This window comes from Pistacia vera, unplaced genomic scaffold, assembly GCF_008641045.1.
Source record: "Pistacia vera cultivar Batoury unplaced genomic scaffold, PisVer_v2 Contig87, whole genome shotgun sequence".
NCBI lineage: Eukaryota > Viridiplantae > Streptophyta > Magnoliopsida > Sapindales > Anacardiaceae > Pistacia > Pistacia vera.
In genome coordinates, this window is record NW_022196745.1 from 343630 (window position 1) to 357984 (window position 14355).

The 14355-nt window shown below is 39.7% G+C and overlaps 1 protein-coding gene across 1 annotated transcript; it reads right to left on the bottom strand.

The window, feature by feature from the left end:
- Positions 1-885: 885 nt before the first annotated feature.
- On the bottom strand, positions 886-12918 carry LOC116119027 (uncharacterized mitochondrial protein AtMg00810-like). The gene is made up of 3 exons (XM_031404983.1): positions 12763-12918; positions 12572-12716; positions 886-1844 (listed from the first exon to the last, which is right to left on the bottom strand). The coding sequence occupies exons 1-3, from the start codon at positions 12916-12918 to the stop codon at positions 886-888; spliced, it is 1260 nt and encodes a 419-aa protein (XP_031260843.1).
- Positions 12919-14355: the final 1437 nt, after the last annotated feature.

Below are 14355 nucleotides of genomic sequence, written 5' to 3' on the forward strand. Positions count from 1 at the left end.
CCTAAACATCATGAATCACTATATACACTAATCCTAACATCTTCCGTTAAACCAAACTCCCATAGGTATGAACCATTTGATACACTAATCCTAACATCTTCCCTTAAACCAAACTTCCATAATCTAGTTGTTTTGACAACTGAGATTTTAGTACTCAAGGAGCACAGGATCATTAAACCCAGCAAAAAAAACCAACAATCACAGTACTAATCTCCATTACTGCAACATGGAATCAACCATCAAGATTAGCACTGAATCATCAGAACTAGCAGCACAAGCTGACAGCTTTCAACAGCAACAATATTTTCAATAGAACAATCAGCAGCCAAACTGACAATGCAACAGCATACGTAGTACTAAACTAGCACACAGACACTGCAACAATCTTCCAATTCTGCACTACTAAAACTTCAAGTCATCTTCAACTCAACATTCAATGCTTCAGCAAAATTCAACATTCAACTCTTCTGAAACATCAAACAACTTCAACTGAAACCCAAAAACAGAATATCACCAACTATTAAAAGCAATACTCAACACTTCTGAAACCTCCAAAACCAGCTTCAACTCAGCAAATTCAGTAGATTCAAACTTCAAAGCAAACTTCACCAACCAGCAAAAAAAATAACACTCAACACTTCTGAAAGCACAAGCTGACAGCTTCAACAAACATTAAACAGTGACAACTTCAACAACCATTAAACAAATGGTCAACCTTCAAAACTAAACTCAAGAACAACATGATTTTTAACCTTGCAAACTCCAGTACTTAATCTGAACTTCTGAAATTAACACTCAACACTTCTGAAAGCACAAGCTGACAGCTTCAACAACCATTAAACAAATGGTCAACCTTCAAGACTAAACTCCAGAACAACATGATTTTTAACCCTGCAAAAGTAACACAGAACATCTGCAGTAGATTGATGAGACTGATGGAGTAGCTTTGACATCTCGAAATGTTACAAACTTGGAAGCTGGCAATGCTTTAGCAAGAACATCTGCCTTCTGAAATTCAGTAGGAACATACTGAACTTTCAGTTTGTTGTCAATAACTTGATTTCCCAGATAATGAGCATCAAGCTCAATGTGTTTTGTCCTGCCATGAAACACATGATTTGAGGCTAAGGAACCAGCACTCTGGTTGTCACACCAAATGATAGGAATACCATAATGTAGTCCAAGCTTAGTGAACAGACTGCAAAACCAGACAATCTCAGTTGATCCTTGTGCAAGAGCTCGATACTCTGCTTCAGTAGATGACATAGCAATAACTCTTTGTTTTCTAGAAAACCACTGAATTAAGTTGGATCCAAGGAACACACAGCAGCCACTGGTTGATCTTCTGTCATGCAAGCTGCTGGCCCAATCAGCATTAGTGAAACACTCCAGCTGAAACATGTGACTTTTAGTGAAGTGAACTCCATAATTAGAAGTTCCTTTAATATATCTCAGAAGCCTCTTACAAGCCTGCCAGTGGAGCTGTGTTGGTGCCTTTAAAAACTGGCTCAGTTTGTTAATTGAATAAGCAATGTCTGGTCTGGATAGGATAAGATATTGCAAGGCTCCAATGGTACTGCGGTAAAGAGCAGGATTGTCAAATGGATCACTGTCATCAGGGGTGAGTTTAGAGCCAACTGCCATTGGAGTAGAACATGGTTTGCAATCAACCATTTTGGTTTTCATGAGAATGTCCTTTGCATACTTTTCTTGATTCATGTAAAGACCAGATGCATCTCGGGTAACCTCAAAACCCAAAAAGTATTTTAAAGAGCCAAGAATTTTCAAAGCAAATTGAGTGTTAAGCTTCTGGACAGTGTCTTGAATCAGCTGTGGAGTATTTCCTGTCAAGAGTATATCATCCACATATACTAAGACATACATTACTTGATCTTGACTGTGGAAAATAAACAGATTTGGATCCAGTTTGCTAAAGGCATTTGATTCAGGGAGCGTTATTTACTAAGAATGTTATATTAATATAAAAAAGATAACTTTGAAGATTACTCGGAATCTCATTAAATTATGTTTGGTTAGATAAATATAAATTGGAGAGTATTGTTATATGATATGTTCGGTTTGGAGGAATAAATTGGTGGGTATATTACATTTTAGGGTTAGATTATTAAATGTCCTTATGTTTTAATATTACAATTAATTTATATTTTTATTTAACCCTAACATTTCAAATTTAGCTACAGCACCCCAATAATAAAAATATTTAAAACTTAACAAAAACACCCCAGCCACCCACTGTCGGCCGTCGCATAGACGGCGTACAATGGCCGAATCTAGTTGGTCGTGCGCCAAGGTCATTTAGAAATGATAAATCTAGCATTTTCACGGCCACATCTTTAGTTGTTAAACAGCCACAAATTTGAAGAAACGGCCTCACCACGCATGGCCAACCTATCCAGTTGGTCGTGTGCCGTTGTGCTTACGGTGGCCACCAACGATGGTGGCCAACGCAAGCAATCCTCTGGGTGCTGGGATGGCTAGATCTAGTAATTTGGTTGAAGTACAAAGGTAATTCTGTCTTACAAATATTTAGTATAAGGCTAAAATTGTCCATAAAATTCTTGTAAATTGTTTAGATCACAGGGGCATATTGTCCTAAAATTTATTAATAAGGGGTAAAATTGTAACAAGAATAAGATTACCAATAATCTCAGAATATCAAAAAAAATGGTGGTATTCTGATTACCACTCAATAACTAACAATGATTACTTGGTTTTGAAAGATTATCGGAATCGTATATTACTTGACAACCAATATAATAGTAAAGTAATAGATGCATTACTCATCAGGAGATAACCCCCAACCAAACAGCCCCTTCAGATTTAGACGAAAAATGGGTAATTATCGTTTTCAAATTTTTGGGTAAAAAGTGTCTTTAAGAAAGATTTCTTTCGGCCTTTAAAGAATCCCTATCTCCATCGAATATACGAATCAATACGTAGTATGGGGATTAGATTAAATAACAAGTTTATACATAATCATCTAGAAGCCATTCTTTCTAAATCTTCACCAACAAGAATTTGTTCGTGATGTAAGACTGATGCTATTAAATTCATGTTTTATCTAACAAAATTCTTTTAGATAATCTTATAAGAATATTAAACATATTATTAAAATGGATAGTAAATCCTTTTAGTTGTTTTTATTTTATTTATTTAAATACAAATCAATTATTTAACTACAGTGGCTTATTATCTTATTGTAGACGCAAAAAAAAATCTACCTTTACGAAAATGGGACTGATCCTGTGGTTAAGGCCACTATTAATCTGTTGTATCTGTACACGCAAGAAAACAAGCGTGATGGGAACGGGAAACACTAGGTGTGTTTGCCATAGGCACTCTGACATTCAAGTCACAAGGCCAAATGAGGCTAATTTAGTGAGGGTTAGGGAGAGAGAAGGTTACCAAAAGTCTAGTTGAGACTATAACTACGACTGTGATGCGAAATTCTCGGAGCGAGAATTGCGGGGTCTGAAGGTGTAATGTTTGTCCCTTGTGAAAGGGTTGGCCTTTATTTAAATAGTGATTGTAGATCTCAAATCCTAGTAGGACTGTGATCCTTGGAGTTGAGGTTTCGTGAAAAGAAAGAACCTTTGGTTCCCTTACCTTAGTGGGGAAAGAGAGTCTCAACGGGTCTAAGACCACAATCTTAAACAATTAGGGTATGATGGACTCTTCAATAGAGTTGGGTAATACCGGGGTAAATGTGACCCTAGGCTTCGAGTAGATCCTAACTAGAGAGTGGTCTAGGACAAGGGCTTGGGCCAGATAATGGCAATGAGCCTAAATTACTGATTGGGTCCAAATGGTGAGCAATTGGGTAGGTTTACCGAACAGACCTGACATGCAAACCCTGTTGAGCCCAATCGGAATTGGGCCCATCTTCGAGCTTTGTTGAAGGTGTCTTCGTCTTTGGGACTTTTTTGGCCCTAATAGTTCCCCCCGAAAAAAAAAAAAAAAAAAAAAAAAAACTCTTTAGTTAAGGAGTGCTTAGCTTAGAGAGTGGACGTTGCGTGGAGGTGTACCTAGAACCTTCGCGACCACTGGCTTAACATATGAACGTGCTCTCCACTATTCGCGGTAATGAATAGCATAGCGTTTGTTATAGGTGTGCGTTCGGTACACCAGGCTGAGCGGTGGAAGTGAAACACGTCGTGCTTTCACTCGGCGTATCTGACCCAGTGAGGGAGTGGAGTTGACCTTGAGATACGCGCCCGATCATCGGATCGAGGGAAGCATGGAAAAATATGCTAGAGGTATCCTCACTCGGTAGTCGCACCGAGTGGGAAGAATGCAAACGTCCCATGAGGTGTCTTCACTTGGCATTCGAGCCGAGTGAATGGGTGCGAGCTGTCCCATAAAGGTGTCCTCACTCAATGTAACAAGCCAAGTGAGTGAGTGCGTGTGCGAGCTGTCCTATGAGGTATCCTAACTCGGTGTAACGAGCCAAGTGAAGGGCATGCGAGCTATCCCATGAAGTGTGATTATCTTAGATCGAGTCGAGGGGAGAAGATTTGTGAAACGTCCTACAAATTGTTCTCACCCAATGTATCGAGTCGAGCGAGAGATGCGAGTTATTCCATGAAGGTTTGCTTACTCGGTATATTGAGCTGAGTGGAATGCGTTAGGTCATTCTAGTGGTGGTGCCTTAGCTGAGTAGTCAAATCAAACAAAAAGGTGTATGCACACTTTCCCACTTGCGATTGGCTCGTTTGGTCAAGCAAACCGAGTAACTGGGTGCTTTGTAACTTATTGCGAGGTTTGTGACGACCTAAGGGTCGGGGTAATACTTCTGATCATTCTGTTTGGTCAGGAGGGCCGACTAAATGGGTGTGAAGTGATAGAATGTGTTTGCTTGTCTGTAGGAAATGAATAACTTTTATGCTAACACGCCTACTCGGTCGGGTTGGCTGAGCGATTAAGTGGGGGTGTGCATGTAGTCACGTCTTTTGAGTGCTTGCGGATTCGCTACACGTGTGTAGTGGAGATTGCTCCTCAATTTGGGCGAAAAACGAAAGCCTTTGTTCCATAACCAATACAGCCACCACATGTCTCTTTTGCAAGCCTTTGTCCATAAAATCGAGGAGGAACTGTGCATCTTCATTTCATCTCTCATTTCTCTTTCTTTGCATTTTCTTCCTCTTTCAAGTTTTTTCAAAGCGATGGACATTCTTTCGTGGATTCCAGCCATTTTCATGGTAACACTAGTTTTTTGCACTGCTTTGTGTTTCTTTCTTCTTCTCTTTGTTTGTGTAGTATTTTTGGAGACATTAAGTGGGATTTGGTAAGTTTCCTTTACTTTTTGAAAGGTTTTGAAAAAACGGGAAGTGTGTGTTTCTTCATTTTGGGGTGGGGTAAATTCGTGGCGACTGTTTGTTTAGTTTGAAGTTTGGGGTGAATAAGAAAACATGAAAATTTTCGTTTAGGTTCAAAGATTCTAGGTTTGGGGAAGGTAGAAGATGAAATCAGTTTACGCTGGTTTCCTATTTGGCTCGTCTCAGTCTGCTTGACCGGGTCGAGTGCAGTACTTCGATTGAAAAGCGTGGTTTTTGGTAAGGCTGGTTACTTGGTCGCCCAGTCTCCAACCGAGTGGTAGGGATCTACACTGGTGTCCTAAGGAAGCAGGTATTCATCGCCCAGACCGAGCTGAAAGTTACTTGGAGGTTGGAGAGTTAAACTAATTTGAGAACCAATCGATCGGTAGCTCTGGCAAGTGGGTCTTCTGGAACAGAGTTTGACTTGGAATTGAAAGTCGGTCAGTTGCCAAGGTCGAGTGGACAAAGAGTTCAATGTTGCGGTCAGAGTCGAGCAACTTGAGTGGGGTGGAGACGGAAGTTGGGAATAAGTATGAGAATGCCCCAACGATGGTGATGATGCCAGAGAGTGAAGCATTCCAGTAGGTATACCCAGGGGTGAAAGTGGTCGGCCCTAGGCTAAGTATGGCCATCCCGAGTGATGGTGAGTCGCATAGGCAAGGGATGTTGGGAAGACTCCAATGAAGTTTATGATTCTGAGAGTTTGCCCTTCACCAGCAGTTTTCCGAGAACGACCCGAGTCAACCTGGTAGCAGGATATTAAGTAGAGACTATCCGCCCTTATTATAGAAGAGTGCATGGCGTCAGGACAATGTACCATATCCCATAGTCTATCAAAATTAGGGTGCCAAAGTCATACGAAAGTGTCAACTGGAGGCAAAAGGTTGGGTGAGCACCTATGAGAATGTTTCTGTACGGCGTAGGCTTTATATCCCTCCTCTTGTCTAGGGGTCTTGAACCATTTCATGTTATGCCGACCGGCTTATGCCAAATGGGTGGAGTTTGTTGATGCTTTAGAAGACCTCTATGTGTGGACTCAAGTGTGTTCGAGCTGCACGGCTGTTATCCCATATTTTTCAAAGAAAAAGACAAGGATAAGGCCAATATCTGATCAATCACGGCACGATAGGGCTCACCTCGTGACTGACCTTCGGTCGAGTGATAAAAATTGGAATGACGTTTTTTTCTTTTTGAGGCTGAACAGTCTTTAGGGAGAGAGGCCAGGGCAAGATTCCTTACACCGGGCAAGTGACTGGTGAAAAATTTGTCTTTATTCATGCTTCGATTACTAAAGCTTTGTTGTGTTTCTTCTTTGCAGATCTTGAATTCAACCATGCTAGGCAGAAGGGGACGACTTGACGTGCAAACCAAAAGATTCTTATTATTCCAAAGGCGCAAAGGATTGGCAGGTCGTGTGGGAGGAGGCGAACTTGAGGACGAGTCATCTTTAGGCCGAAGTTGGTGCGATTCAGCAAGGTACCCCTTCCCTTCACTGAAGTAACTTGGAGTGTGCTGCTCATCTGCTACCGCAATCATATTTTTTCCAGTAAATCAAGGCTAACCCCCTAACTGTGGAGGAATTTATGATTGCAGAAAAGCTTATGAAGAATTTGACCATTCCGAACGTGAGTGAGTCTATCGTGAGTCGTCGCGAGAAGCGAAAAGGGATTCTTTGCCAGAAGGAGAAAAAGTGGAGGATGTGGTTGTGACTCCACCAAGTCGGCACCTATCCTAGGGCTGGGTCATCCTTACTTCCTTTCAGTATCCCGACTTCTGTGTCGACCTATTCAAACGCAACTTCCATAAGCAAGCTGGCCAATTCGTTCTTGTTCTCGACTGATGAGAGCCGTCTGAACCATGGGTTGCTTGTAAATGTGTGGGTTAAATCGACTACTTGTTTTGATGTGGGTGAGGCCAAGTGGCTGAGTTGTCAATGTCGTGGGGGCATGTCAGTGGGTCGTGGATATGTAAGTCTTGAGTTGTTTCTTGTAACGCCCCACTTGAGGTACGTAGTTATTGTTTCTTCTTTTGCTTATTTGAGTTGGTTTCTTGGTAATATTGTTTGGTTGCCTTTGATTGGTGTTGTGTTAATCTTGCCTTGAAATTGGTTGAAAATAGAAGAAGTTCAGTGTGTCAAGCTTCGCCGGGCAAGAAGAATCTTCACCGTGGCGAAGAGGTGTTGAAGCCGCGGGGAAACATTCTGGACAGTTTCGCCGCGGCGACAGAAGCTTCCTCGCCGCGGGGACAGTCCGACCAAATGTTTGTTAAGTTTTAGATATTCTCTTCCCTAAGGGCAATTTGACCATTCTACCCCTAATTAGCAGGAAAAGTGGGGAGTAATGTAAGGAATTTTCATGGAGATATGTTGCATATGGGGTGTGTTTTGTAATGAATCAAAGATATAGATAGAATTCCCAAAGAAGATAAGGGCAAAATGGGAATGCTTGTGTATAAATTTCATTAAAAGGTTAAGACATTGCAAACCCCTCATTCTTCTTCTCCAACGCCACTTTCCTCTCTTGCTTCCTCTCATTTCTCTTTCTTTTGATCAAGGAGTTTTAAAGGGCTTTTGAAGTGATTTGGGGTAGAAAATCAACCTAAGGTATCCTAAGGTAAGGATTCTTACTTTGGTTGTGAAGCTTTGTGAGTTTTTGGTATATATTGGAGTTTTGAGGGTTTTTGTTCTTTTGTTTAAGAGTAGAGAAAAGTCAAGCAAACCAAGTGAAAGGAAGAGTTAGTGAAATCTCTCCATAACAAGGTAAGTAACCCCACCCCAAGTTGAGATTTGGGAATTTTCTTGATTAGGTTTTGGATAGCACTTATGTATGTGTGTTATATACATGTTATAGCCATGTTATTGAGGCTTAAATAGAGATTTCTAGTGCCTTGTGATTGTTTTACCTTTCAAATATAAGAAGTGAGTTTGGGTGGAAAGGTAGTTTGAGATGGAATGAGAGGGTATTATGGAACCCTTTGGAAGTGTGTTTCTTTGGCAGGTTATGTGGCTATGTAAGGAGGTTTCTCCCCATTTTGGATGGTTAGAGAGAGATTTAGAATCATTGGTATAGTAGAGTTTTATTATGCACTTGAGTTGTTTGATGAAATACCTAATAGAGGTTTGAGTATGAGTAGTGAACCTTAATTCTTGCACATTGCATGTGGCATTTCATAAGTGCATTAGTGGAGAACACATCCATAGGCACTAATTGTGCATTGAAAAGTGACCTAAGAAAGAGTAGGAAACTTTGTGTATACATTACTCTATGAGTAGAGAACTTGGTGGATGCAACTACTCTAAAGGTAGAGAGAATGAAAAAATGCTAGAATAGAGTGAATGAGAAGAGTAGTAAGATGGTTGATGCTTTTGATCATCACCCGATAGTTATGAGAATCAGGTTGATGCTTTGTGATCACCACCCGAATAGCCATTAGAAATGGGTTGATGCTTTGTATCATCACCCGATAAGTATTAGAAATTGGTGGATGCTTTGTGACCACACACCAGTAGTTATTAGGAAGGGGTTGAGCTTTGTGATCATCATCCGACGTTTATTAGAAGTGGGTTGATGCTTTGTGATCATCACCCGATAGTGATTAGAGACGGTTAATGCTTGTGATCGTTACCAAGTCAGAGGAATGGGTAGGTGCTGTGGTCTCCACCCATAGTTACGAAACCGAGTAAGTGCTTCATGATCCCCACTCGGTAGTTCTAAGAACGGGGTGGTACTGTGTGAATTCCACCCGATAGTCATGGGGAGTGAGATGGTGCTGTTGAACGCCACCAGCCGTACCTCCGGTAAGATGAGGCCATGACGTTTAGAAATAGAAACAAAAACAGTGTAAGGAAAGAATTAAGAGTAATACATACGGGGATAGACGATAGAGGTTTTACTTACTGAGCTTATTTTGTGCTCACCCCGTTATTTTTCCTTTGTGGATGCAGGTTCTAAGTGAGGCAGTCGGAGGGCATCGGCAAGCGAGGAGCAATAGCTACACTGTTTTCCCTGTTTTGTCTTTCAAAAATGACTTTTTGTAAACAATACTCTTTATGTATAAAAGACATATGACTTATATGAAAAGAAGTTTTGTGGGCCCCATTTTCTATTGTTATTATGCATGCATTGTATTAGCTTACAGTAGTTGTTACATTTCTGGTCAGCTAGACTGACCGAAGTGTACATTTGCGTGAGTTGTTAGGTCAGTTTAGGTCGATTGGCAGTGCAAGTCGATGAATTGGTCTGAGCCGATTGAAGGTATGATCAATGAATCGGTTTGAGCCAACTGAAGGTGTGAGTTTAAGAATCGGTCTAGGTTGATTGAAGGTGTAGGTTGATGAATTGGTCTGAGTCGATTGGAGGTGTATGCTCATAAATCGGTCTGAGCTAATTAAAGATGTAAGTTTCTTAATCAGTTTGAGCCGATTGATGGTGTAAGTTCATGAATTAGTTTAAGCTGATTGAAGGTTTGTTCATGAATCAGTCTGAGCCGATTGAAGGTGTATACCACTAATCGTTGAATCGTTCTTTTATTGATTTAGGCCACGAGGTTGACTCAAAAATCAAAGAACAAAGAGTAATATAGAATTACTTATGGGTGTTTCTGCATTAAGTTAACTGCTGGCTCTCGTTCTATTTTCAAATAATGACACCAATCAATTATATATCAAGAAATTATAAAATTGTCCAAAATTGCTAGTAACGAAACAATTATAATCTACTTTCAAATTTGATCATATTTATGTTACTAATTGTAACGATACCATAGCGATTTTTAGTACATATATTTGACGATAATATATTAAATTTTAATATTGATACTGGTTATATCTAATTAAATGATATTGACATAGTAAACATGTGGGGTTGCACAAATTTGAAGGATTTATATGTTATACTGTAATAATTGGTAACATATATAATCGTAGATAGAGGCGCAATAAGTAGTAATCTTACCACCATTTTATATTTAAAAATACAAACCTCGTTTAGTAAAGGATTACTGGCACTATCTGACACTGAAGATAAAAAGAAAAAAAAACACAATTTACTGTAACACAAAGACAAAAATTTGCTGGCACTATCTTCTACATGTTAAGTAACTTTTGTTTCCTCGCCTCGTCGTTGGCTTCTTTCTCCCTCATGGCTAAGGCTGAACAAGGGGATGGGGTTTAAGCAAAAAACATATGGCATACCAAGCCCCACAGAGGTGGCAAACAGCCCAAGTCCACTAATGAAAGCAAACACCATTCTACCATGGCAAACACGTAAGGTAATGTGCATAAAGAAGAGACACTAAGTTTTGGAGAAACTTTAACGACATGACAAAGTGAATAAAGACAGAAGAAACGAGAGGCTCATGGCGATGGAATCCGCTCATAAAAAATTGAAAAGCTGACTTTCTACTTAGGATTGCAGTACCTTGATCCTGACCTTTTTCGCTTTGGTAACCACCAGGCTGGTGAAACCTGCCGCGAAGGTTACTGTTGCTATGACGCAGCCACTACCAAATCGGTTCTCTTGCTTTCTCCACTCCAAGTAAATCTTCACTGAGGGGTTCTCTGCTACTACAGATAACACCTCTTGGACGTTGTCCATTGCAAACCTCTTGGGTCAATGCTTGAATTTCTTGCTGTTTTGGATCAGTAATCAATTAAAAAAAACAGTAAGTAATTAAATTAATTAAATCAAGGAAAAATTACAATTTCAAGTCATAACATTGCATTGCATACATATATATTAACAAAAATCCTCAAATGCATACCATCGATTTTCTCATAATCCGTTTTCTTTTACCATATCAGTATGTGATCTGGATTTTGAAAAAATGTGGATGTTTGCATTAGAGAATGATTCTATGTGCTAATACTTAGTGAAGACACTGACTATTACTCAAGCTCTAAAGCCATAGCTCAATATTGTTCGACACTATATTTTGCCTATTGATAACCCAAGGCTGCTTTTATGCTTCAAGTTGAACTGTTGAGCTCGAATGAATAATTTCGTTTTGAAGCTGCAAGAACATGGAGAGTGTTCCCCTTGGCATCCTTATGATGTAAGACTCCTAACTAGTGGATTTTGTTGGAGAACATCCACATCTTTTTCATGCAAACTCACATAGCAAGTGAAGGAAATTCCAACCTCTATTATCCACCAGTTCATAACATTGTGGAGAAGAAGAATTTTTTCTATTACCTTTAGACACCCTTGACTGCTAGCCACATGAAGAGGTGTCATTTTACGATCCTTGTCAGGTATGATGCAGCAGATTCATCAAATTCTAATAAGACTTCTGTATTTAAAGTAAGATTGTAATATGCAGCATAATGAAGTGGAGTCCACCCATATTGGTCCTTTCTTTTGTCAAACACTTTTTTTTCTCTAGTATTTCTCTCGCGGTTCCTGAGACAAAAAGGCAACATAATAATAAATAATATTATACATCCCAATTTGTATATCAGTTATCATCTCCCAAGTGATGATATCCTACGAGATCTCATTTCATATTTACATAAACTAACTAATCAATAATGTCATATTACTTGGATATAAAAATTGGAATACAGCCTTGGGCTTCTTAAAAACATATAAACATGTACAATAACGTTAAATAGGATGGTGAACAAATTTTCTGCAGGCGATTGCATATACACATCCATCCACAAGGGACGAGAACCGTGTAATTGGGTTGATCTCTTGTATTAGAGTAAGAGATCCGAGGATTAAATCTATGCTTACTTAAATCCCTCAAACCCGGATTAATTACATTTCACACAAAATCAAACTATTTAACCTCGACTATCTACAACCTTGCATCTCATTTAGACAAAACATAATAAACTTTCTGACTCATTATGTTTCCACTGAATGAATTCAACCACTTCCTACGCCTATGTATCTTGTCAGGCGACCAATAAAAGTATAACGGCTGGCTAATCTAGGCTGCTGAAATTTCTTGGACTAAATATTTTTTTAAGGAATCTCATCTTCCACTCTCATTACCATTTTGATTCCTTGTGTAATCTAGTCCAACTTATTTTGCCTGCTAGATTGTCGATGAACGATTACTAGGTTTCAATCGATTCCTTCTCAAAAAAAACTTGCAAATTGATCCATGATCAGAGCATTACCTACTCAACAGATTGTTTCAAGGCACAACACAACAATTTTCTCTGAAATTCATCTTCCTCTCTTTTGCTATAATATTTGATGATAACAATTTGAACCAGATAAACTCACCAGAATTTCTGCTCATGGCTGCCGCGTGCAAAGCTGTCTTTCCACCGGGTCCTTCGTGGGCCACCGCTCTGCAGCTTCCTAATATTGCAACCACCATCTCCGGAGATCCTCTAGCTGCAGCAAGGTAAAGTGGGGTTTCCCATAACTATAGCAGAGTAAGAAAAATCAGGATCACCTTCTCTCGTTAAAACCTTCACCACTTCCAAGCTTCCATACTGCACTGCCTCATGCAACGCTGCGTTTTCTTCCTTATTAGTCATCTTCAACATCTCCCACACAGGATTCAACCCGCCACTCTGTGAGGTTCCAGGTTGAGCCTTTGAATGCCTAAAAAGAACTTCCACCATAGTCGATTCCCGCATTTAGCTGCAACGTGAAGGGAGTATCGCCATTGGCTTGACTTGCAATGAGAGTGATGGGCATCTGGTGAGTATTTGATCAACGAATATGGTGGACGCCATTGCTCTTTGGCACTTGATTTTGACATCAATGGTGTCTTAAGTGTGTTACTACTTGTTCAAGATTTTGATGGTTGCCGCTGAAGGGTTCGACGTTGCCTTCACTGCTGCCTTGAAAAATGAATCCATGCGTTTGATTGAATAGGAAGAAAATCCAAAGCTCTTATGAGAGAAGAAGATGAAGACCCAAGTCGTCCACTAGAATAAGAAAACACTTCAGTAACTAATAATTCCTATGACCCCATAAAATCAAAAATACCACATTTAGGTCCCTTGATAGAATTCAAGTATTTTAGTAATTTTTTAATTTAAAGAGGTTGTCTAGTATTTTTATATTCCTCTAATAAAAGAACCCGATCCAGGGTGAAACCAGAAAATTATTTTTCAGGGTCTCCCAAATTTTAAAATGAAATAAAGAAAACTGGTAGCCCCTCGTTCGCAGATGGTCAGGTTATGGATTTTGTGAAAAGCTAAAATTGATAACTCGAACTAGAGAGGGCACCGATCACCGATCGGATCGATCGGTTTGGTCTGGTCTTCAGAACATTGTTCCCACCCAAACTAAGTGTTGAAGACAATTTTGTACCGAAAAGTTTGAATCTGTCCAAATCTGTTAATAAAATCTGTTTGAAAAAGAACAATATAGTAATTTTATTTTTATAATTAATTTTACAAAATCTCTCTTTTCAATTTTAATTATTTTATTTTTATAATTAATTTTATCTTTTCTTTTCTTTTCACCTGCACCCTTACCACCACCAACACCACCGCCCACACCTCATCTACTTTGCCAACGTCACTCCACCATCTCCACCTTTACAGCCCTAACAGCCCCTCTCTCCATCCTCCATAACCACCCCTCAAACTTCACTTCCATCACAGCCACAATCAATCTCACTCCACCTCAAATCAAACCCACTCCAACCTCCCACTTTCACTACTCAGATACAGGATTGATTTGGTTTCTCCACCAGAAGCCAACAAATTATCATCTCCCCATTTATTGTATACAACTTCACCCTCTATCCCTAGCTCCACAATCACCATAATAGAAAATAAAATTTCTATAATCCACAACAAACAACTTTAACTCTTTCTGGATTAATCTTTGCCAAACCAATTAAAACATAGCCACCGGTTATATTGAGCCCTTATTTGTTCAAACTTCACCCCCAAAAGTGTTGTCGGCGTAAAAGAACCTGGAGCAGGGGGGTGGTGAGGTTGTTGCTTGTCTTCCCCACTAGTAGAAGGGCCAACATCGCCCTGCCTTTGGCTACTTTCGCCTTCGACATCAGTAGACTCGGCAAAAGTGGTGATAGTCCTTGG